Consider the following 25400-nt stretch of genomic DNA (forward strand, 5'->3'; position numbering starts at 1 on the left):
TCTGACGTAGGTGGAGCGGTAGGGAGTTCCAGGTCTTGGCGGCGAGGTGAGAGAAGGATCTTCCTCCGGCGGTGGTACGGCGAATGCGGGGGATGGAGGAGAGGGCAAGGCTGGCGGAGCGGAGCTGGCGGACGGGAGTGTGGAAGGTGAGTCTGTCGTTGAGGTAGGCCGGACCTGTGTTGTGGAGGGCTTTGTGTGCGTGGGTGAGTAGTTTGAAGGTAATCCTCTTCGATACGGGTAGCCAGTGTAGGTCTCTGAGGTGGGCAGAGATGTGGTCGTGGCATGGGACGTCGAGGATGAGTCGGGCAGAGGCATTTTGGATACGTTGCATTTTTGTTTGTAGTTTGGCCGTGGTTCCTGCATAGAGTGCGTTGCCATAGTCCAGTCGGCTGCTGACCAGGGCAAGGGTGACTGTCTTTCTGGTTTCGACAGGAATCTGCTTGATAATCTTGCAGAGCATGCGAAGGGTGTTGTAGCAGGAAGAGGAGACTGCGTTGACCTGCTGAGTCCAAGATGATTCCCAGGTTTCATACTTGGGTGCAGCTCCTAGGGGGGTAGGTCACTAGGAATCGTTCCAAGCGGAGGGGTTGCTGCCGAAGATGAGGATCTCTGTTTTGTCTGTGTTTAACTTGAGGCGGATTGATTCCATCCAGTTGGCGATGGCGTGAAGTCCGTTGTGGAGGTTGTTTCTTGCGGTTGTAGGGTCTTTCGTGAAAGAGATGATCAACTGGGTGTCGTCTGCGTAGGATACTATGTTGATGTGGTGGGATCGTGCGATGTTGGCGAGAGGAGCCATGTAAATGTTGAAAAGTGTTCGGCTGATGGAGGATTCCTGGGGGACGCCACAGATAGTTTTGGAGGATTCGGACAGGTAAGGCGGAAGGCGGACTCTCTGGGTTCTGCCGGAGAGGAATGAAGAGATCCAGTCGAGGGCCTTGCTGTGGATCCTGGCGTTGTGGAGGTGTGTTCGAGGGGTGTGGTGACAAACGGTGTTGAAGGCTGCGGAGAGGTCCAGGAGGATGAGCACTGCGGTTTCACCTTTGTCGAGCATGGTCCTGATGTAATCTGTAGTAGCAATGAGTGCGGCCTCAGGGCTGTGGTTCTTGCAAAATCCGGATTGGGAGGTATTGAGCGCTTTGCTGTCTTCCAGGAAGCTGGATAGTTGGCTGTTCATGATTTTCTCAATGACCTTTGCTGGGAAGGGGAGGAGGGAGATGGGCCGGTAGTTTTTGGAGTCATCTGGGTCCGCCTTTCGTTTCTTCAACAGGGCGTTGACGTCGGCGTGTTTCCAGATCTCCGGGAAGGTGGCTGTCTCGAAGGAGCTGTTGATGATGGTGCGGAGTTGGGAGGGGGCGATGATGTCGCTGGCTTTGGTGAAGATCTGGTGTGGGCAGGGTTCCGAGGGGGAGCCGGAGTGGATGGAGGCCATGGTGTTGATGGTGTCTTCATTGTTGACGTGGGTCTAGGCGCATAGAGGGTTGATGTTGCTTGGTGCATTGGGTTCGTGGCTGTCTGTGGTTGGCTGGTGGGTCTGGGGTTTGAAGCTGTTGTGGATGCCTTCGATCTTTCGACGGAAGTAAGTGACGAGGGAGTTGCAGAGCTCCTGTGATGGCGGGGGTTCGTAGGAGCAGGGCCTGGGGTTGGAGAGTTCTTTGATGATGCCGAAGAGCTCTCTGTTGTTGTGAGCGTTGGTGTCTATGCAGCTTTTGTAGTAGGTTCTTTTGGTGGTGCGGATCAGCTGATGATGTTTGCGGATGGCAGTCTTGAGGGTGATGTGGTTGGATTCGGTAGGTACAAGGTGCCAGGTCTTCTCCATTCTTCGGCATTCCCGTTTGGAGGCCTGTAGGTCGGGGGTGAACCAGCTGGCTTTGGATCTGTGGTGGATGTCCGAGGGTTGTTTGAGTGGCGTGAGGCTGTTGGCGCAGTCGTCTATCCATTGATGCAGGTTGGTGGCGGCTGAGTTGGGGTCCCGGGTCCTGGGAGGAGGTGCCTGGGTGAGAGTGGAGATCAGCTGTTCTGTCGAGATTCTGTTCCAATAGCGTCGGGGGGAATGAGTGGTGAGGTGGTGAGTGACCGGCTTCTGGAAGGAGAAATGGATGCAGTGATGGTCGGTCCAGTGGAGTTCGGTGGTGTGGCTGAAGGAGACGTGGTTGCTGGCTGAGAAGATGGGGTCAAGTGTGTGTCCTGCGGTGTGAGTGTGCGACGTGACGAGCTGCTTGAGGTCGAGGTTGTCGAGTAGGTTGGTGGTGTTGATGTTGTTGTTTTCTAGGTGGAAGGTCAGGTCGCCGAGGAGGATGTAGTAAGTTGAGGCAAGGGCTTGGGCACTGATGATGTCGGCGATGTCGGCGCAGAAGTGAGGTCGGGGGTCTGTAGACCAGTGTTCCTCTGAGGGTGGTGTTGGCGTTGACGTGGATTTTGAAATGGAGGTGCTCGGCGGAGTTGATGGTGTCGTGGGAGCTGGTGGAGACTCTGATGGTGCTTTTGTGGACTATGACGATTCCTCCTAGAATTGCCATAGTCCACAATCAATAATCCTAACATCCTAGTACATGCGGTGAGGCTGAACATGGAAAATTAACTTCATTAGGCCTGTAGTAGAGGTGTGAACAATAGTACTCCTTGACTGCAGTAGTCCATGTACTTATTGCTATGATGTGTGACAATCCGATTGTTTCAGTAGAAGCAGCCCCATACTACAGTATCCAGAATGCACTAGGTTACCACTTGAGAGCCGGGACTACAGTGTGTTAGAGATGACATGGATTGATGAGACTGCTAAGCTTGTATTAAATGTTTCTAACGTCGGCATGGTGTTGTGTAATATCCGAAATTCACGTTACGCAAAATATGTGAACTTTACACTATTTTGCATATTTCTTTTAACTGAATTTTGTGAGTTTTATTTTTGCCTGCAGAAGACAGCCTCAAGGACAAGTCGCTACCTGAGAGACATGTTTCCTTTGAGCTAGACCTTTTCTCTTCCATTTGCTGTCCAGTCTCGTAATACGTGTGTATTTTTGTTTGACGAAAACACCCAGCGAAGAAAAGTTACTAGAATATATATATATATATATATATATATATATATATATATATTTTTTTTTTGCGTGATGCTTGTAATTCCACAACATTGGCAACCCTAAAGGTCTATCTGGCAGGTAGGTCAGTGCAGGCTTCACTGCTCCAGGTGTGAGATGTTGAAGACCGTGCAGGTTGATGGACGCCTCTCGTGTCGTCGGTATTTGTAGCAGTTACTGCTAGGGAGGTGCCACGCAGGCAAGGGCTGGCAGCTGAACAAAGAAGCGCAGATGGCATTGGTGAGTTGGCGCAGGGAGACTCGCCTCCACCACCAGAAATACTCCGGAATTAGCAGAGATTTGGCGCTTTGGGGCGTTAACAGTCGGCTGCTGCTGGCGAAGACGTCCATAGACAACCACAGCGTGTTTCACGAGCCCTATATACGAAACAGAGATAATATTGAAGGTGGGTAACACGTGCGAGGGCCTTGTCTCCCTGGTGCATGTGCCCCTGGCCTAGGTGGGAAGAGTGGGTGCCATCTTGGCACGCCAAATTGCCGCCTGTCCTTTATTTATTTTTAGAGAGAATAAATAGTAGTATAAAAATATAATTTATTTGTGGTCATTCAGTGTATTTAAGTAAGATTAGTGGTCTCAGGTTCAGCATGTGCACACTTGTTACGAAATGTGCTTCATCGTGGAGTTTAAAAGCAACGTGCCTGAGAGCAAATAATGAAATGGCGGAGATTAGAGGTAGGTGGGCGACGCTGACCTCAAACAGGCGGCCGCCTCGTGATATATGGTGACGGTCGGCAAGTCTGACGCCCTGTCCACCGACGCCCGGACTCAGCCCCTCTACTCTGTCAGGAGCGGCCTTCGTTGACAGTATCTGCACTTCTTAGCAGGGGCGCAGGATTTAATAGAATACGCGCACTTCTCGGCACCACACAGGTTTCCTTGATAGTGGCAGTACACTAATATTTCCAGTTCAATAACTGTGGTGCTGACGCAGATCGTCCTCTGTTGGTGTTTGGCGCCTTTCACATTAAGTTGCAGTTTGAAGGCTGCTTGCTGTCCTGTCCGACGCTACGGATTGTTTGTGTACTTTTCTTGTTTGCAGTTTCCGTGCGCCGCGCAGGACCTGCGCCCCTTCCCAGCTCATTGCGTCATTTTATCCCTCAAGCTTTTCTCACGCCGTCCTCCTCGCAAGAGTCCCTCATCTCACTTCAGGCCCCAAAAACACTCACGCCCTCCCGCTTCCCCACCTAAATCCATGCTCTACCTCACCCCAAAGCCACCACCTCTCCTCAACCTCACCACAGCCCTTTACACCCCTGATCCACTCCCAAACCCTCCCTATCCATTACCCTCCACCTCCCATCCAATGCCCTCCACCTCCCATCCAATGCCCTCCACCTCATACCCGTAACCAGGACTTCCCACGCCACGCCCTCTACCTCACTCTAGTCCTCCACTCACCGCCATCTTGTCCACCAAGCCACTTGCCTTCCCCTAACACTCCTAGCCGCCCCATCCCCCCCCCCCATCCTCCACCACATCACCCTCTTAATCCCCAGTTCTCCGCCTCACGTCAAGTCTCAGTCATTGAGAGTGTATACCGCATTTTAGCGCCTGGACGCCCTTTTTGGTGGTGTTGAGCTTTGAGATTCATCATGCGTTCACTCAGCGACTACGACCATGCTTTGGACTGCAGTGTCCCTTAACACGACACACACTATGAAGCGGCCGGATGTTGGGTGTGAGGGGCTGATATCTGCCCAGAGCCCTCACCCACTGCTGCCCAATACCTTGTACTGAGAGGTCTAAAGGCCCGTTGAGGCCCCAGGGCAGTGGGCGTCTGCGCATGTCTGTTGGGCTGGTATTCTCCCTGCCTGCGCAGGCCTCGCGTCGGTGGGGAAGGTGCGTAGGCCAGCGAGGCAGGATAATCCGGGATTGGCAGATTAAGAGACAGCCCTTCTTGAGTGGGATCACGGACAGAAATAAGGTTCCCAGACCTTGGAGAGACCGGGCCGCCCTGCACCGGAGCCGCACCTGGGCGGGGAGCGCGGGGAGCGCGGGGAGCGCGGGGTGGGCCTGGCTCCAGGGAGCCGCGCGGGCCGCAGCCTCTGTCCGGGAAACTGCTCCCTGCTGCTGTGGCCATGATGATTTATAGAGCACCCCCTACATGGACCTTGGTATGTTAGGTGCTCTTATTAACCAACACACGGCACTAGATATATGTATTTGATCTCTGGCGGATGAATGGATTGATGAGCCGAACCTCTTGAGAAAGGGACCGCAGATATACATGGATTGTGAAGATCTCTGCGGGAGCGGCATTGGCCAATTGCAACAGAATTTACACGACGCCTGTTAATGCTCTGAGACACGTTTTACGGATTGCAACCCATGACCTGCTATTTGCCAGTGGATCTAGGCTGCTGATACATTAACCACAAATCTGTCCAGTGTCTTGCAGCGCGCATACAGCTCTGTGCAGCAGGTGCATTGACGTCCTCGGCTATCTCACATGATGAACTGCGCAGTGCTTGAAAATCTCTGCAAGAGACGTATTAATGGCCTGATCGCTCTTTCACAGATGGGACTTGCAGTCTGCTCAGAGTTCTGCAGAAGGAGTAGTCACCGCAGAGCTATCTAGCCGGAATTGGGGCTTACTCCCTTTAGGCCTCAGGCATCTCTCCAGCAGGTGCATTACCACCCTGAGCGGTTCTACAGGGATTGAAGCGCTGTTACAGATGTATGCAGTCCTGCCGAAGGAGCAGTAAAAGCACATCTCTCTAACTGGGATTGGGGACTCGTGACCTACACTCCCTGCAGCAGCCACATTAACAGGCCGACATGTTCTGCTTGGATTAAAACTTGTGACTCCAGGCCACTTAGTGGTACTTTAGTGCGAGCAGTGTCTAACTGGGTTTGATACTTATGATCTGCCGTGGGCGCGGTGGGTGCACCCACATTCTACCCAGCAGACACATTTCCCGCCTGAGATGGATTGGAACCGATGATACGCGAGAATCTGCATTAGGACCGGTGACTATAGAGTTATTGGCCTGGGATCGGCACTTTGTGACATGCAGTTTACCCACGCACTCTTTCCCCAGTAGGCCATTAATGGTCTGAGCTGTCTTGTACGGGTTGGAACTGGCAACTTCCAGGCTACACACAGATAGTTAGTAGGATCATACTCTCCCCCCAGGACTGGTACTTGTGAGCTGTAGGTGATACTCGCACATACGTCGCAGCAGGCGCGTTGACAGCCTGAGCTACCCTGCATGGACGGGCAGCGGTGACTTCAGGCCTCTCGGCCTGCGCCTGTGCTCTTCCGCCCAGCCCTTGGAAGCTCCTGGTGCTGTGGGGGGATGGCTCGGCCACTCCCCCCTCTGCTCAGCAGCCCCTGGGGATAGTGAGGGGTCTCTCTCGCCCTCACAATGATCGCTTACGTGCACTGCCTGCGGGCCGAGCCGGTGGTGGGCTGCCTGCACGCCGCCCCTTGGCAGCCAGCCTACGGCGATGACGAAGAGGAGCTGCTCCCGCTGCAGCCCCCCAAGATGGGGAACACGCACCCCAGGAGCCGCGGGCACGGCGGCGCGAAGCGGACCTCTGCCGAGGAGCACACGCTGTGGGCAGGTGAGAGCGGCGCCGTGCGCCCTGGGAACCGGTGTGGACCACGGGCACTGGGAGGCCTGGACTAATTTATTAATGTGAAGAGTCCACACAGGCTCTTATTGCGCTGTTACCCCCTGTTGTGTTAATAAAAGGGTTCGAAGTACTAGTCTGTAAAATAAACTACTGCGAGAGCTAATCATACGAAGCAATGTACCTGAAAGGCATTCTGGTAGAGCTCTTGTTTGATTTTCTGCCATTTAGCAGCCACGTGCATTATGGGAGTGGTAGTCTTGGCTCAGTTCACGCGTTCTTAGGTAGAGGAAGCGCTGGTCTGGGTAAACACTCTCTGGCTCGGAGTCTGGTAACAACACACCGAGGAAGCCTCTTCTGACAGTGTTGTGCAGTCTCGGCCCGGCTGTGGCAGCAGGGTGTGCTTCAGCTGTGTGCATTAACCTTTGGCCTCTGTGACGGGTGCGGGGGTCTCAGCTGCTCTGTCCCGCTGTGTGGAGAGGCAGAGGGTAAGTAGCCCCCCGCGATGCTGCCACACAGCTTGGCCTGACAGAAGAATGCGTGGAGAGAGGCAGGGAGTATGGATTTTCTTCGCGCCCGCCTCGTGCGCATCGATCAGCTGTGGGGCTGGGGGCTGGGGGCAGGGGCGCGTAAGGGCGCTCTCAGAAATTAGAAGAACACAGCTAATCTGCAGATGCGCTGGGAGCTCTGTGCAAGCTGCCCTGGACAGCAGCGGGCCATGAGCGAAACATAACTGTAGGAAGCCGAGGAGTTGGAAGAAGTTGTATTATCCCGATTCCAGAAGGTGACACAACTGCCAGTTGCTGCAAAACCAGGCACATTAATACACAAAATAGTTATCCGTTATGAAATATTACTTGAACAGATGATTGGTCCTCTGCTTGCAGAGAGGGGTTTATCAGCATCACAGGGATGTGTTATAGAAAAAAACGAAGCATTGCCAGAAATATTGTGTGTAACACAACGCTGAAGTTATGAAATGGAAAGCGTGCCTGCATGCCTGTCCATAGGGATGGCACCTCGGTGCCTGCACACCTGCTCAGGTGGCATGTGTACACCTGTTGCAAGTACGGTTACTGCTGTCACCAGGGGTAGCGCTGCTGTCACATGTCTGTGCCCTGGGACAGAGGTAGTGTCTTGTATGTTTCAGCGCACCTGCACCAATAGCTAGTACTGGTACTGTGTCACTGAAACATCCTGTACAGCTGCTGTGGGTATCTCTGCTGACGTCACAGGCAGGCAGGCCTCGAGGAAGGACTGGTGTTGTCGCAGTGGGTCGCAGAATTGATAGAACAGTGATTCTGCACACCTTGTTCACGTAGTACTGTTGCTGTTGCACGGTTTCGCACCTGCTGCACTTAGTACCAGTACTGCTGCAGTGCACCTGGTGCAAGTACCAGTCCTCGCAACCTATTGTGTCGCGAGACACGGTGTAGAAGGCGCTACCACTGTTTCTGTGCACCTGTTAAAGGTAGACCTGCTACTGCCACACTGTCCCATCAGACCTGGTGTAATAATTGGTTTTGCTGCTGTCTGTCTCTCAGGGCACTTTGTGCAGCCAACGCTGACTTTGTTAAAAGTTTCTACTCCGAGGTCAGATGGTATGACGTTTGTCACAGTGACCCTAGGCTTTTACTCCTGGGCTCTCATCGGGTGCATCAGCCCAAGCGGACGGACTCAGAATGGGCACCTCATGCCCTGTCATCAAAGACACTATTTCCAGTCCCGGGATTTTCCCCTAGAAATCATTCCTATGAGGTGTATTTCTCTATTTAGTTTAAGGGAAGAAAACTGAGACTACAACACCCAGAATGCATTATTTATGTATCTACATAGTTTTGTAAAGCAAATTAGAGGGTTGTACAGTACAAGTGGAGGCAACAGGGAAAGAGGGGCAGAATGCCCCAAGCACCCTTCTTGCCATGGCCCATTCCCATTCTGCAAAATGTATTTATGTATTTGTAAATGCTGCCATCGTCTTTAATAATGAAGCAGCTTAAACAGCTCTACCATTAGATGGCACTAGAGGCCATGTTTTCTCTCTCCCTGGACTACCTTTATTAGAATACTTAAAACAGTCCTTACTGCACTTGGCAAAAAACGGAAGAATTGTCAAGGGGGGGAAGCAGGACCTCCGCATTGTTTGCTCGAAGCCACGCAAAACTGTTGACAAGTTTGAGTAGAGATTTTATTCATCAGGATGTCGATTTGCATTGTCCCACAATGGAGCAATATTGCAGTGCAAAATAAGGACAGTTTAGCAGCCATGCGGTGGAACAGCCCAGATACGTAATTTAGGAGTAGAGATAATTTACATAGTGGTTCGGTTTCACATAGCAAATTGTAATTTTCCCATTGATTGCACTGATGAGATCTGAAAAAACAATTTATGAAAATGTTTCAAGACATGGCATTTCCACAGATGGTGGTAGGTACGTGATAAAGATTTAGAGACAGAACCTTTAAGGAGACCAATGAAAACATAACATTCCGTTGTAAAACTTTGGAAAAAAAACCAAACACACAGGTCTTGCTTTGGAAGAAATTGTTTCCTTGTCACCTGCAGTTGATATCTGGATCCCGTATTCGCCGACAAAGAGCCTGTAGTCCAGAATGAAAAATAATGATATAGTAAGGCAATCCAGTTTATTTTCCTAGACCTTTCCTGTGACCTAGAAGGCAGTAAAACCCCAGTGTTTGCTGGTCTGAGACTAGGTTTATATTGCAGGCATCCAGGAATTAACCTAATCAAAACAGTTTGCGACGTAGAGCACGTTTTCCCGAGAGTTTATCGTTGGATAAAGCAACACAGCATCAGCTTACCGAAGGTAGTTAATGCCAGTGCCTTACAATAGCTCAGGACAGAATGGGGTTTTGGGACTGACCAGTGTACACATCCTCATTGACCGGAACAATGCAGGTAGTGGGAAGAGCACTTGACCGACCAGTAACCGTGGACACAGGTAAGGCTACCAGCTTACTCTATGTAATTAACGAGGCAATGTGCTAACCCAGCTGTTTCTTGTACATACCACTCTAATCTGCTTAGTTAAATCCAATTGGTTCCCTTGATGGAAATTCAGACTACGCATCCCAGAATGCATTTCTTTCTGTAATTCAAGCCCAGGACTCTGGAGCAGTGTCCTTGCGGACACAGTGTTCTCCGGGAGTCTTACAGGTCTGTGTTCTTAGAGTATTTACCAGAGATCCTTTATCTGGAAGGTTGCCCCTCATGTGGATGTGGCATGATGTGAGTCAGTCCTAGTTTTTTAGACAACAACACCGTGCTGCAGTTGTGGCTAAAGTTGTCTCATGTGACATTGGCCAGTCTGACAATTTATTTGGGCATTTCTGCCAGCCCTGTTAGCATGAGTTGATTCTCAAAACTGTGGATACGTTTTTTTACCTTTTTATTTTATAATCCAGATTAAGACATTTTCAAGGACTAGTCCCAAGGAACAGTAGGAAAAATGATCTTTTCTTGTACGTTTTTACTAAATACATTTTATCTTTTTTTAGTTGATTTATTTAGGGTTTTTATAAAGTGCTGCATGTCTTATTTCATTACTTCAGAGGCTATAAATTGTGTAGTTATGTCTGAAAACATACAAACAATAATAAAACCCAAGATTGCCCTATCACAATAACGTGTTTATACGTGGTGCTGCCTATCACACTTCTGTTCAAAAGTGCTGTAAATAAACCTGTCGGGACTCGATGTACTGACCTTTGAATGTCACCAGACTGACCTTGCCTTTCAGGGTTTCAAACCTGTGGCCAGTAAATCATCTTATGCAGCAATTGTATACACATTTATCACTTACAGATATCGTAAATCTCCATGCTCAGACCCTCTTGTGACCGCGTCGGACAAGCCTCGTATTCACATACCCGGAGCTCAAGGCAGATGCTTCTGACCCATGGCACCCAACTCAATAGCACGGTTTTATCCTCCTCAGAAGGATGAAAGGTTGTGTAAGACTTACAGTATTTGGAAACTATGTGTAGTGCTCAAGAATCCCTATGGCATGGTATACTTTCAGCTAGTCCTGACTTTTTAGTTTACAGCACACTGCATTATGGGACTTATAGTTTCGCTTTTGACAAAAAAACACAGCCTCAGAAATCCTGGCACGCAAAATGCTTTTGACTTTACAGCCTGAATGCGTCAGATGGGTCGTCTTGGCAGCCTGTTCTACGATTATACGCAGCTTACACACATCTATCCAGTGTGTCATGGGAAGGAAGGACTTGCCCCCGGCCGCTGTTTGGGCTGTGAAATGCAGCAAAATCAGGGTTCATTGGGCCCCTCAGGCCTCTCTGCGCCGGTGTTACTGCACCTACTGCACTAATGGATGCTCGGCCCCTGTATCCCATTCAGTTAACCTGCTGAGCCATTTCTTTCGATATTGCTATTTATGTTACCCGACTTTTTGTCCGTTGTGTGGGTTGTCTGGGTCAGGTGCAGTGATGTGCAGATTACAGACGGATCTCAGCAGCAGACACTCAGCAGACACCCGGCTACCTTCCAAGAAAAAGAAGAAAGACCCTCCAGAGTGATAAAAGCTTCACTCGTGCGGCAGTATTTCAGTTTAACCCCCGGTACCCGGCCGGCGCGCTGTGCCACTCCGAGGCGCTGTGTGTGACTCCCGCCATTCAGCGGGCGGTGACCCTGCGCCCCTGGCAGCGCGAGCGCACCCCTCCCCCGTGCCCACGCGGCCTTTCCCTCATTGTGGGGTTGGAAGAAGGGGGAGTTCGAGGCGCCCCTGTGGTGCTGGAACAATAACAGAAGGCTGAAAGGATGGCGCGGATTGCAGGGGCGGCCAAGGGAGGGCTGCAGTAGCCCCCTGGAAGAGAGGGGCGTGCTGAGAGCTGCCCGGCGAGAGTGGAAATGCGCTAGAAAGGGCTTTAAGTGGCATGAATATGGGAGGGGGTGGGGTGATGTCTCCGTATGTAATTAAGGGCGTAGTTGAAACACTTAAACTACATTCTTGTGATTCCCACAGTGTGCCATCCAACCCGTAGTTAGGCTCCTTTCTGAGCTTTGTTATTGCGCCCATATACATAATGCAACTAACATACACCTAAAACTAGTCCGAACTATTGGCTGTGCAATTAAGAGTTTGCTATTTTTTTTCCAAATGACATCTATATATTGTCTCTGTTCCTTGGCCAGTTTGCACCCTAAGCCTCTCGCCAGGGACACCTCGAGTAGAGACGTGAGACCCGACGTGAGATGAAGGATATTTTGAGGGCAGAAACATGTTGACCAATATTGAGAACATCATCAGAGTTAGATAAATTCCTCCTGCGTATTCCCTTATGCGTAGTTTGAATCCTGACCCGGACAGACAACAATAAAGTCTAACGTCTGTTTTGGAGTTACTTTTAACCACATTTTTTTTTAGTACTTTGTTACACCGTCGCACTTATTACACTTTGCATTACTCACCACACATCTTACTACATAGGGGCATAGTAAAATATACTAAAACATCCGAAGAGCTCCTCCCAGTCAGTGTGGGAGCAGTAGCCCCCACCGTGACTTGCTGCGGGGTGGCGAGCCCTATGATGAAGCATACCACCTTACGCGGGTGGGGGCTTTCATCCTATTAAGGGAATATTCCTTTCCATGTTAGGTTTCATTTAACTTCTTTCTTTGGACCTGGGCATGCATGTTGTTGTGTTCATCATATATTCCGAACACATTTTTGATCCATTGACAGTCACTGTGAGAAACTCGTGACCGTCTGCCTCCGAGCTAGGATCTCAATAGTGACTCCTTTGTAAACACTTGAAGGCGCCTCAGTTCAGTTATCCACTATACAGTTGTAATAGGCTACACAAAAAAACATGCGAGATTGCGCTGCGCAAAAAGAAAAAAAGTAGTCCACGAACCGGACGTAAATCAGAGAGCCTCGTATGTTTTTAGTACTTCGTCGCTGCGCTCGAGGAGGTCTAACCACCGGAAAAGGCATGACGTATGCGTGCCTTCCACTAATGAAAGCAAGCCGATTTTAAAAGGCAAGTGTATAAACCAATGAAAGGCTCCGAGCCCTTTTCTAACTATTAAAATGTCGCGTATGCGACGCAGGCTTGACCCTAAAAATACAGAAACATCCTGTAAATAAATAGCTAACACTCCTGGGAATGCAAGATTAAGTACAACGTAAAATATAAACAGGAAATGAGTCGCTGAAATGGATTATCTTAAATATTTTATAATTATTGTTCAGAAACTGTATTGGTGTTTTTGTCAGTGAACACAAGAACATAAAATATAGGGCCCAAAAGGAACGCTTTTCAGTGTCCGTTTCTGATTTTTACCATGTCTGATACCTGGTCCACTTAAAGCCATTGCATGACCCAACTGTGGTTCTAGCCAGAGTATATTATCACCTAGCACTTTGGTTCTCCTAGGTGAAGAAACTGGAAGTGTAAAGAAAATGGTGAAATAGAATTGCGAAGTCCTACTAAATATAGTTGGAATGTGCTCATTTGCTCTGTAGTTCCAGTCACTTCTAGGAAGTGTATGTTCCGGCCCTGTTGCCCCTGTAGCAGCTTATTACTATCAGAGGTCTCACGTTTACTTAGTCCATGCATGAGTAGCTCATCCACCCCAGCCTTTTCCTTTGTATTCTGGGATTTATAGTCCTGATTTTAAAATGATGGAAGCATGGATACAGGTCCTAGCATGCTTTTGAACTTGTTAATGCTGTGTCAACTGAACTACAAAGGAAACATCCCCAGCTCTACTGATGATGCCACCTCAGTAGGGATCATGGAAGGGATAGCTGGTTCTAAGCGTGTCTACAGGACAGAGTGTACCTAAAAGCGTTCTCCACCCGGGTATATCGCTGTCCCACTGACATAGATATGCACAATGGTAAGAGACAGGCAATTAGTAGTATGCAGTCCCTTCTAATATGTCCGGACATGTTGGTGATAACTTTGGTGGGACCCTGAGTGGCTGACAGTTGACGCACAGAGGAGTGGCTGATTATCTATAAAATTAAGGCTTGGGTAACCCTTCTTGGGTAGCTCCTGGATAACACAGAGGTGGTTTTAAATGGAGCTTGTCTCAGTCTGGCTGGAGTAGGCCAGCCCTCAAAACAATAGTGACCAGAATAAAGTTCTTTGTGGACCCTGGCTTCAGCAGAGGAGGTCTATCCTTGGTTGGTGCTTAGTAGCTGTGGTTGGCCACCGCAATAAATAGTGCAGTACTAGAGCCAACCAGTCTGAGTTGCATTGGGGAGGGAGTGAGAACCTGTGCTTGACGTCAGCCTCAAGAGCTGGACACTCTTTAATGCCTTCAGTCAGGTGTGTGCTGAATGCAGATTCACAGTTCCACTGTCTGCTCATCTGAATGGCCTCTTCAACAACTTAGCAGTCTAGAATTAGCGAGAACTCCTGTTAGGCATGTTTGTGACTCATTGAGATTGTCTCCTGGTGGACTAGAGCATTCTCATGGTAGGGCGCGGATGCCCATATTTAGTGCTTTCTGTCTAGCTGAGAATTACAATGGTAAATGACAGGGGGTGAGGTAAAGGGGGGTGTTAGGTAGAGGACCTTGGTACCATCTCGAGTTTAGGCCTGGGTAAAACTGTAATTATGCTGGCAAAATTCCTGAATTTTCATGTTGCGATCATTCATTTAAATTTTGCATTATGCGACTTTGCACAACTTTTTTTTTAATCTGATCATGTACCGTGCCTCCAAAATATTTTGCGTGATACCAGCGAGAGACTGGTTTACACATAAAATGTTAACTGAAGAGGCATTTTCTGCTCGAACGAGATTTCTGATGGTATCTTGTGAGATTTTTTTTTTTTATACATACAGTGGGCCGTCAGGTTAAAAAAAAAAAAAAAAGTGACACAAGATTCTGGAAAATAAAATGTCACCACAAACGTGAAATTTTGTGAAATGTTCATGGAATTTCACGGGAACTTTTTAGGCAATTTCACACAACCTATATAGTCACAAAAGCCTTTACACTGCATTTGTCTTCTCACCTGGACCTAGGGTGCAGTATTGAAAGGTTGAGGACCGGTCACGGTACGAGAAGCCCAATCCATTCATTGATCTTAAGAAGCTACTCACAGTATATTGTTTTTTCTAGAAGACTTCCTAGAAGCACATGTTTAGTTGTTTAGGAAGATTTATTACTGTGAATGTGATTTGCCATCTGAATGGCTGGGTTTAATCTCCTGGGCAGCTGTCTTGTTTCACTTTATTGCTGCTGTGCACAGTATTAATATGGAACAGTTTCCTTTCGACTGGCCTAATCTGCTGTGATGTAAAAGCACTTGTTCTGATCGGAAGAAATTAAATTATCGAAACCCCCCGGGAACCTGGTCCGTTCCCTGAAAGCAGTAATTTGTGTAGCAGACGCTATTACTGGTTTAGTTTAGTATTTATTGCACGTATTCCTTATGCTTGTTACTTATTTCTGTAGTCCGTTTTGGACGCTGTATCACTGGTGGGAAAAGTGGCTCACGTTAGGGCCCGGCAGGGCCGGGAGTGGAGCACTGCCTTCCAGGGGCCTTCTTACTCTGTGCCTCGGTCAGTGCTTAATTTGTAAATAAAAACGTGCCGGTGCTCAAAGTCCTCTTAAACTCGCGGCAGCGTAATCCTGAAGCCATCTCTGGCCTCCTCAATCCATTTAAAGCCACTCCCTGCCCCCCCACAGCTCACTCTTGCAGCTTTCAGTTTTCTCCTATTGTGACGCTTTTTCGTTTTTCTCTTACACCGTCTTTCCCTTATGTCTCTTTTGCTCGCAGCAAATGCTTGGCGCAGAAGAATGAGCGCCGGCCCTCAAAAATAAGTGCCGTTGCTCAGCACTGGAAACAACAAGCATAAATTAAGCACTGGCCTCGGTGCATTGGGCTTGACCCCAGTTAGTGACCGTGTGCCGGCTAACGAGGGTTGGTAGCATTGTGTGCTGTGCATGGCTGGTATTGCTGTCAGAGTCCATGTTTACAGATTGTAATTTACCACGCGAGGATAGTTCTCTATCAGACCTCTAGCTAGCTGCACCTTTGGTTTTTTTTCTGTGTGTTATCTATTAGTGACTTCGCAGTTCGAGTTGCTGAGTTTGGTTCTGTGATTTCAGGCGGTGATTATTTTGAAACACTGGCTCCTGGAAGCACAGCCTGGTAGCCCAGGACCCGTCTCTTTTTAATCTTTGTATCCGCCTCTTATGGGTGTTTTCTTGGCGCGTGGGATTGCTGTTTTTCCCTGTTGTAGATCGTAGTGGGTCGCACATTTGGATTTTACCTTGGAAGAGCGGCTGGGGGTCTTTACGTTCTTGCGATGTTCCTAGTTGGTTTGCGGACTGAGGTGGACCAGGGTTGTGCCCAGGGTCCTGTTCTACGTGCAGCCCAGTAAAGGTAACCATGGCCTTGGTGATCTGTAGACACCCACACCCGAAATAACAACCAAGCAACTTTCAGTGGAGAAGCAATTTGGATCACATTTACTAAGCATTAGAAGTTCATATTTACAGAATAGAAAACATGGCTTGAGGTTAGTATTGTGATAAGAAAAAAACATGGCAAGGAAAACTGAGAAAAACAGCACCGCATACTTAACCCCCAACAGCAACAGGAATTACTGGAAACCAGAAAATTATCATAAACAAATATCTGCCCCCTAACCCTTCAAATAAATGAGTGGCTCGGTGGGAGGGGAAAAGGATGAACAGTTTAAGTCCCAAAGCTTGTTCTCTCCAGGGGTCAGGACATGAGAAAGAGGCCTCACTGTCTCTTGTGCAAGGGGTTAACTCCTGGGCTTGTTCTGGCTCCCAGAAAGGAACATTCAAGAACTTTCAACTTCCTATCACCAAAAGGTGGGGATACACAAGTAATCTTAGCAGATTACGTTGACCACAAATGAGTCAATTAATATCAGATTATTGCTGTTCGTTCTGCTGGTGACCCAACCCTAATGAATGCTGTTCACATTTGTGGAGATCACTTGCACAGTCAATGCTCACAATTAGTGGAGGCTTCAAGAGGAGAGAGGTTAAGCAGCTAGGAGAGTAGGGTGGGCGCATTGATATTATGAAAAAAAAGGTTTTGAATGTGCTCAAGTGACAAAAACGGGACCAAACCATGAATAATAAAAAAAAAAAAAAAAAAAAAGACTTTTAAGCTACCCAGGATTGGCAGCCATCAAATGGGGGGAAAAAAAACAAAAAAGCCTTAGTTTACATAATTATCAAAAACCAGATTCTATCTCCTTTGCTGGATACCAGGAACAGTCCATGATTAGAAAATCATTGAATATCCAAGTTTCTTATACTCATTGTCAACATAACATCAATGACGATACACCACTATTCGTGTTTCAAGAAAAAAAATATCCTGTCTTCAAGGATGAAAACAGCATAATGGACTAAACGAAACAAAAAGTGCTGTTCGAAAATGGCATGGAAAAATAGATAAATCATACGAAAAAGATATCATAAGATAGAAGTAAGTACACCCTTATGAGTTACGTAACATAATATAAGCAAGAAATGTAGAGGTCAAAGATCCATGTGTTTGTGATCAGCTGTGGTTACAAAGCCACTTCCCATCCATTGAACTGGAAGCGATCTCACGAGTAGGCCTAAAATGATCAATTCTTCCATCACTGTGGTGCGTGTCCTGCCTCCCCTCCACTTGGCATTGCACCTGTATTACTCCTGTGCCTGGAGGTGCACTGATGTCGAGGACATCGGGATTTGTTGCTCCTGAATGCACTGGTCGTGAGGCACATTGCCACAGGCCGTCAGCCAAATTTCCGTTTCTGATTTGTAAATCCCACACAGTAATGTGGTGGCATTGGGCCAGCAAGTCTCCAGCAGACTTTTCGTTCTGAGTAGCTCATATAACTGTGATGTGTCTTGACTAAACATCTACTTGCTCATTGAAACGCAAATTGCCAAGGAGATCATGTTATAGTGGGCTTGACTAGGATTCTTCTGTGATTGTCTTTCAATCTGTCTCAAGTGTTACATTAGAACCAGGCACACCCCAAACTGCCACAGCCGGGAGTGTGTGGGAGAGAAGCTTGGACATGAGGCAGGAGCCCAGGGAAAGGGAGTGGTGCGTGGACATTAATGATGATTCATGGGGTTTACAAACTATATTGCATGGTGGAGCACACATACAGGAAAGGTGGCTTTACTGGTGCTTAGTAGGATGTGGGTTGGGACAGTAAAGACACATGGAATTGGCAGAAAAAGCGGAGACAGTCTTGGGAGGGAGAGGATGGTTGAGACATATTGGCTAGGAATATAGCAGGGTAGGAAATGTGGACATATATGAACTTAGCAAGAAAGGGTAGAAGGGAATATACCAACTTATTGTCATTGGGAAGATTCAGGGATTTGACAGGGGGTGGGTGAAGCGGAGTTAAGATAAAGTGAATAGGTGAAGCTGGAATGAGAGTAGGGGATTTGGTGAGGGTGAGGAAACAGAGCCTGGCCTTGTTCCGCAGTGCAGGCCGGAGAAGGGAGATGGACAGGTGTCTGTTCCAGAGAAGCAGAGAAAGATGAGCCCCTGTGGCATGAAATCGGGTACGGATAGGGACATTTTGAGAGGGAATACAGTGGAGAAAGTAGGGATAAGGAGATTGTGCCTAGTGTGGCAGTGAAAGGGGATTCTGTGAGTAGGACGGACACGTTGGAGTGGTGACGTTATTGTGGTGCGCTTCACCCTGAGTCAGTGTCAGATGTAAGTGCAAAGCAGCAAACTTCTGTAGAAGTGATTTCATAGCACACTTACTAAATCGGGTATTAGGAAGATGAAGGGGTTTAGGCATGCATCATAGAACTAGTTTGCGCTAAACTGTATGGGTTGGAGAGCTCTGATTGCAGCCTCCGGTAGTATGCACAATGTTTGACTTGGATATAGAATAACCATTGGCAAGGCTAATAGTTCTGGGTTTTATGTGCTAATGCATGCAGTGTTGGCATATTAGAGCGAGAGGGAGCTAAGCAGACAGAGTTTTATACTTGTAAAATAGTCTAAGGCAACTAATGCAGGTGGAAGGATAAACCCAAAGAGTCCGTGTCATTGGGTGAGGGATGTATTCTGCTTTAAGCTGAGTAAAGTTATGATTGACAAAATGGCTGAAGATGCTGGTCAAAGAAAGCCAATGTTTGAAAGAGGCGGACCCAAGCCCACTCAGTATGTTTTTAGCATTAGTTTGTTTTGCCAGCTGTGGTGTCAAACCCTAGACCAGAAAACGAGTTATCCATTAGGTAAGTTTTGACAAATTGAATCTTCTGACTCTGATAACCATTGTGTGTTTAGTAATCTTTTGTTATGTGACGTTGTTTTCTTTAAAGTTTGTTTGTTGTCGTAGCCTATGTTCTTTGTAAGATGGGATACAGTTCTTCTAAACTGCAGCTGCGACCTTTACACATGATTCTTGAAATTGTCACTTGTGGCCTCTCTGCCCTGCTCCTGGGGTTTCTAACAGTGACTGCATCTCCTTACCCCGAGGTTTTGCTCTCCATCTCGGACCGTGATGTCGCAGTGAGCTGGTAAATCACGGTTACGTTTCTAATAGTTCCCGGATATGCACCGGTAGAGAGGCGCGTGAAGGAAGACCACGCTGGTTCCAGCCCCCTTTCACTCCCGTGCGTATTGATGGATGCAGAGAGCCTGAACTGTGAAGTATCACACTCCCAATGGTGCAATCCAGTGTGCAGCAGCTATTGGCACAGCAGGCTGCCGAATCAGCGTTTCAAAAACATTAAACGAGCACTGGCAATACCAGTAGGTCTGGCTTATGACTGCATTGTCAAGCCAGATTTAAAAATCCATGTAGGTTAATGACTGCCCTCTTCCAATCTGTGGTGCTGCCAAAGAAAACACAATTTATCTGATTCTCTAAGGCACTTTAATAGCTTCACAAGGTCATGTGTGTGCCCATGAAAGTTCAACCTCGGGCAGCTGGAAAAATAGAGATCACAGCTATGTGGAGTGCAAGCACTTTTTCTGTGGAAGCATACAACTTCTGCCAAATCAAAACATGTACACCTGGGTTCTGACATGTGGGCGGAGCCAAAGCCCTTCTCTAGTGAAGCTCACATAACAATAAGTAGATGCCTTTAGAAGCTCAGAGGCAGGCCAGTGCTGTCTGGTGGTCAGGATTTCATGGAGTGGCGTCACTGGCTCCACATTCCCAAGAACAGGCGTAAGAAACCCCAGAATTGTGGAGGTCCTCTTTCTCAGCACGTTGGTTGTGTGTGGTTGGGGGAATGTGGCACTCCTGCTGTCTTTCATGTGCTCTCCTCGTCAAACCTTTGTAGTCTCCAGCTTCATTCTTGCTCACTTAGGGCCATATGTACGAACACATTTTCCCATAGACATAGAATGGGTAAAACCCTTTGCTACATCTGGCCCTTAGTACCTTGCTCGTGGGTTTGTCTGGGCTAGTTATGTAATCTTCCTGGAAGCCTCTGAGTGCAGGGCATGGCGAATAAAGGTTGTATATGAAAGATATTAGCTACAAAGGGTTGTATACGAAAGATCTTAGGACTGGGTGTGCTTCCCATGCCCTGCCTGCATGAAATTCACTCCTATAAAGATTTGGAGGAACGATTATAACGATTTGGCATGAGAGCGTAAACTTTGCTGCTACTCATTTTTAATTTGTGCATTTTTAATTTTTTAAGAAAATTGATCAATGTAAAATTGGTCTATTGTTTGTGGCGATAATTGATTTTGCAAAATGTGAAAGAAATGATTGGTGCATGGTTTACCATGCCATATGCCCCCTACCTCCAGGTAAAGCCCTACATCTGGAAATTAATCTCCGCGCCGCTGAAGTTTTACTTCCGGTTTTAGTGTCTAAGCCCCAGTATACGATCCTGCACTTCCCGGGGAGGGCCTCAAAGGGGGGATGACTTGGTTGGGGCTGGGTCTCGGCCTTATTTGCACCTTGGAAAGCTGATATTGCGCTGCCCCCGAGGGCCCGCAGATTGGTACATCAAAAGAGTGCTCCATCCCATGCCAACCAGGCGTCATCACCCCGAGGAAGGAACAGGCATGGCATCAGTGAGTCTCTGCTTCATAAATGCCATGTCATGCCTGCCCTGTCCCCAGTACCCGGGGTCCCACAGATCTGCATCACTTTAGAGGCGTTTCCAAGGAAACCAAAAGCTCTTCCCTCGTAAGCAGACATTAATGTGATCATACAGACATATATTTATGGCCGTTTAGCATCGCTTGTGTAACTAATTGGATTAGTGACATCTGAGTCTCGACTAGAGCCGTCAGTCTGTCAGCCAGCGAGCTGCTCGGTCTTCATTTGTCTGATACCCACTGGGCACACGGAGCAGCTGCCCGCAGCCATGAGAGGCTCGTGGCACCGGCTCATTAACTGTATATTAATTATTGCACTTACCCCGCCATATGCGCCATGTTCATTGCAGGCAATTTAATCTGAACAAAGGGGGATGGGCGCCTTGACGCGCATTATGGAACGTAAGACATTGATATGTTGGGGTGCAGGAGGCTGGGGTACTGAGAGCTGGGACAGGCTGCACTGTCCTCGCACCCCACCCACAATATTCAGATTGTCTTCAGTCCCGAGATGATTTTAATTAGGAGCCTGTAGTGCAGTGATTTTAGTGCAATCCAGCACTGACTTCCTACACTTCTTTAATTTGACAGGAGGCACTTCTCTGTAGGAGTGCAACACTTTTGATGGGAGTGTACCGGCACTTTTCATTACTCAAACAATACTCTGGCGTAGTGAGCATCAGTACTTCTGTATTTCCATTCCAAGTTCTACTGTAAGGGTTACCTTAGAGGTGTCCTTCCTTGTTGGGAGATGGAGAGAGCGAGGGGCACATGAAGGCTGCACAGAGGAAGGAATCCGGTGGCTCTCTGGAACTCACTTGTCGAGTTTTCCTATTCGATGCCGGAGTACTTCACGCAATAAACCCCAGTACCACAAACCTTTATTAGCACAAAAGGCCACTTTATGGAGACATCTTTGTAGGTTATCAGTTCATTCATGTTTACAAACTACATCATAAAACCAAACCTCGCTAATACATTAAAATTCCTGCATCTCCTCCCTTAATCTCCCGACTTGTAAACGCCCCAAAACAACTCCCATACCTATCAATTCTTTCTCTTCTCAATGATCTCATCGCAATATCTGTTCACTCAACCAACGTGAACATGCAGAACACCTGACATTTCCGAGACGGGGCTGCGCCTCAAGTTGACTTCCACCTCAATTAAAGACGACTATTTTTTTTTTTTTTTTTTTTAAAGGAGCAAACATAGCACATTGGCCACTTTGTCTGGTAATTAGACTTCGCCATTTTAGCGTTTTGTAGTTAATCTTGACCAGGCTTCTCCAACAAGTACCTTGCGAGCTACTGGTAGCTCTTCAGCTGTCTGTAAGTAGCTTTCCTGTGTGTAACCCAGTGAACAAAATCAGAAGGTTTTCTTGGTTGAATTAATATATGTATTCCAAAATAGAAAAGTATGTATTTTAAACCAACATATCTGTATTTTCAGAACTCATAAGCTTGGAGAAAAACAGTTGAATTTCCAAAATATATTGAAAGCGGACATTTGAGTAATGAAAATCAAATAGTGCTTGGGAGACTATTATTAACTTGGTTCTAGGTGCACTGCATTTGTGGCTGTTATTTATTACCCACGTAGAGTCACCCCACATTGACAAAGCCTTTTTAGAAAAAAATTATTTTAACATTACTTCTGACAACCGTGCCTCGTGCATGGAGGTGATCACTGCTAGTAATCTTACATATGGTGGCTACTGAAGTCATTTGTCTGATGTGGTTACTACTACATAGCTAATAATGTCAGTAGCTCTGGAGGATTTCCATCCAACACAAGTTGCTCTTATTACAGAAAAGGCTGGAGACCCCTGACCTAGATAGCGCAAGCACTTTGAAAATTACATAGGGCACAGTGGTTATTTGGCCAGGTCTACACCTTCTGTCACCTGCTATCGACATGAATACCCTGCAGGGGGCAGCATTGTGCCAGAGTTGTGTTTGTAGCTCACCCCGGGAGCAGATATCTACTGTTTAGGCGGCAGAAGGAGCAAAAGTGATGAGCAAAGCTGTGGCCACCAAATGTCAATCGCTTCAGCTCCTTCCTAATCTGTTGAGAACTGCTTTTGACGCTCCTGTAGATGTAGGACTTCCTTTGCAAATATCCTAAAACAGCAGGGAAGAGCTCAGCTTCAAGGCAGGATTGCAGCCCGGCGGGGAAGACATCTCCAACAAGAAATGTGACTTGTTTACTGGCGCTTCACTATCGAGGTGCTGCTTATTACTGGGTTCAGTGGTGCGCATTATGTGCTCGCCCTGAGAAGGATGACATGCCACGTTCACATCGCTGCAGAAAGTGTTCAAACCCTAGCGGCTTACAAAGATGTGCTGGAGACCTGCGGCATTCCTATAGAAAGCTAAACCCGAGCAGCTGGCGAGAGGCCCCCCTCCCCAAAAGAGAATAATGCCTCCGCCTGCGAGCCTCATTAGTATTCTGGTGCTGAACTGGGGGACTTGGCAACAGGGCTTATAAAGAGCACCCCAGAATGTATCCTTTTACCGGAGAAGTGCTTACGGGCGTCAGCCTGCTTCTTAATTGAACACAAAATCCTTTTTGACAAATTCGGAGGCCGCAGCTCTTCTGCACAAGAAAGCGGGACGGATTTGATCCCTTAAAACTGTCTTCTCAGATGTTCTAGTTCCAAAGTTCTTGATCCTGCTAGGAAATGAGCCGGCAGGTTGTTGGGGCAGAGTTAAGTCAGAGCAATACATAGGGATGTCCATAAATTATGCGTTTATTTTGTCACATTTGCCAGTGCTTCAGAGACAGAGGTCAAATGTCAGGCTATGTCTTCTGACAATTGCTGCTTATTCTTTTGACATGGGATTGGAGTTTATTTTTCTTTCTCTGACTGCAAAGTGAGAGCAGTTTTTTTAAAAAGTGAAATATCATTCGAGTGCTACATAGTTTTTCAGTAAAACTGTATGTCTGTATAAAGTGCCATTTTAATGGAACATGTGTTGTAAATGACAGTGAGCTAACACACAAGTCTTTAGTTACATTTAGAAATAGCCCCTTATGTTCATTAAAAGGTGGTGGGTCGTGAAAGTTTGTTGTTCTAAGAGTGAGTTGCAGTTTTAAAAACCTTGGAAACCACTTGTTTAGAGTGCTTGTTTCCAAGCAGGAAAATTCATGCCTGCATTACCTTCCCACCCCTCAATGGATTCCTTAGAATGGGTGCCTGTCATTGGATGTTTGCATACCCAGAGATCTCTGCCCGTGCATCGATTCAGGAGCGAACATATGCATTATGCTGCAGGAGCCTGAGTGAGTATGAGTAGATGATCTAAATTGATGTATCTTTTATACTACACATTACATTAGATGTTTTTCTTAGCATTTTTCCCTACCCTTAAGTTTGAGAGTGTTTCATATCATTTTCACTGTAAAATAAAATTGAAACAGTATTGTGCACGGTTATTACGTTCATAGTGCCAGTAAAAACCTTGAGCAAATTGTGTCGAGGCATAACACAAAAGTTACTTATTTCTATATTTATTGGCTTTTGAATATTGCTACCTACTAGTAGGCGGGCCTGTGCAGGAACAACAGTGTGGAGGTACATGCCTGTCTGCGGCCCAGTGCAGCGGTATGTTTTTAGTTAGAGCATCGGGTTTGATTAAAATAGGAAAACATTTTGGTTTTACATGTTGAGGGAGTGATTTATATTGTATGTTGCTACTAGGGGAATTCAGTGATGGTTTTCAAGCGGGGGTAGTTTTGTGTTTATGTACTTGAGTAAGTGCCAGTAGAATGGCAATAGGTCCTGCTCTACTGTTTGTCGATTAAACTGAGTAAAAAGCTTTCTGAAGGTGAGTAGTTTGGTGGTGACTGTGATATGGAGGTGAATACTGACTAGGCCCACTGGTGGCTCTACAGACTTTTGAGTATGTGTGTGCAGAATTATAATTTGTTTCGACTGCTAGAGAGAAATTCATCCCAAAACGATTTGGCTGCAGAATTGTCCTCCGAGAATGTTCTCCTGGTAAAAGTTGCATAGCAGTGAGGATTGTTTCCAGCAAAACCTCCTTTAGCAGGACTTTATATAAGCATTTTCCATTTTCTTTTAAACTTTGCAACTTTTGCTGTTCCTATCAATGCACATAAAGTTTTGAATAACCCTTCACGTACGTTTGTGCAGAAACGCCTCTTTGACTTTGTCCTCTTCTCACCATCAATGTTGCGTTTGTCTTGGAAGGGAAGTTATGATCAGCGTAATGTGGATGCAGTGTGGTCCCTCGCCTGAGACCAACTTTTAGAATAACTGCTGTGCTTTGGACATGCAGTCGGCGTTTCAGAGGACATGCACTAGGGAGTACATTAACCACAGTCAAAGCTTTACTTGCGTGGTTAAAATGTTTGATAGCACCAGGCTAGAGGACTTTTGTAAAAATACAATTTACAAATATAATAGTTTCTAAGCAATTCTAAAAATCTGTTTTCACCTGAACGACTTCTATGGACAAAACCTGATGTCTTCAAGCTTAACAACACTCTCTCGCCCTCTAGGATATGGTCTGTTTTGCCAGGACTGACTTTAGTATGGGAATGCAGACCTTGAAGCTACAAGTGTTTTGTTTTCTGGTTTGATGGTGTTGCTGCGTTTTTATTTAGCTATTTATAT

At 47.1% G+C, this 25400-nt stretch overlaps 1 protein-coding gene across 9 annotated transcripts in view; it reads left to right on the forward strand.

The window, feature by feature from the left end:
* The window catches only part of NHSL1 (NHS like 1), a 409363-nt gene that overhangs the window by 269749 nt on the left and 114214 nt on the right, over positions 1–25400 (forward strand). Inside the window, exon 1 of one of the 9 annotated variants that reach the window (XM_069234324.1) lies at positions 6444–6665. The exons of 7 other annotated variants lie outside the window; for them this stretch is intronic. In XM_069234324.1, coding sequence (XP_069090425.1) covers positions 6467–6665 — 199 coding nt within the window. In that variant the 5' untranslated portion in view covers positions 6444–6466. Of the gene's footprint in view, positions 1–6443; positions 6666–9510; positions 9638–25400 lie in introns of those variants that run through there. One more of the 9 variants, XM_069234329.1, reaches the window with a different exon arrangement.

This window comes from Pleurodeles waltl, chromosome 5, assembly GCF_031143425.1.
Source record: "Pleurodeles waltl isolate 20211129_DDA chromosome 5, aPleWal1.hap1.20221129, whole genome shotgun sequence".
In the NCBI taxonomy this organism is placed as follows: domain Eukaryota; kingdom Metazoa; phylum Chordata; class Amphibia; order Caudata; family Salamandridae; genus Pleurodeles; species Pleurodeles waltl.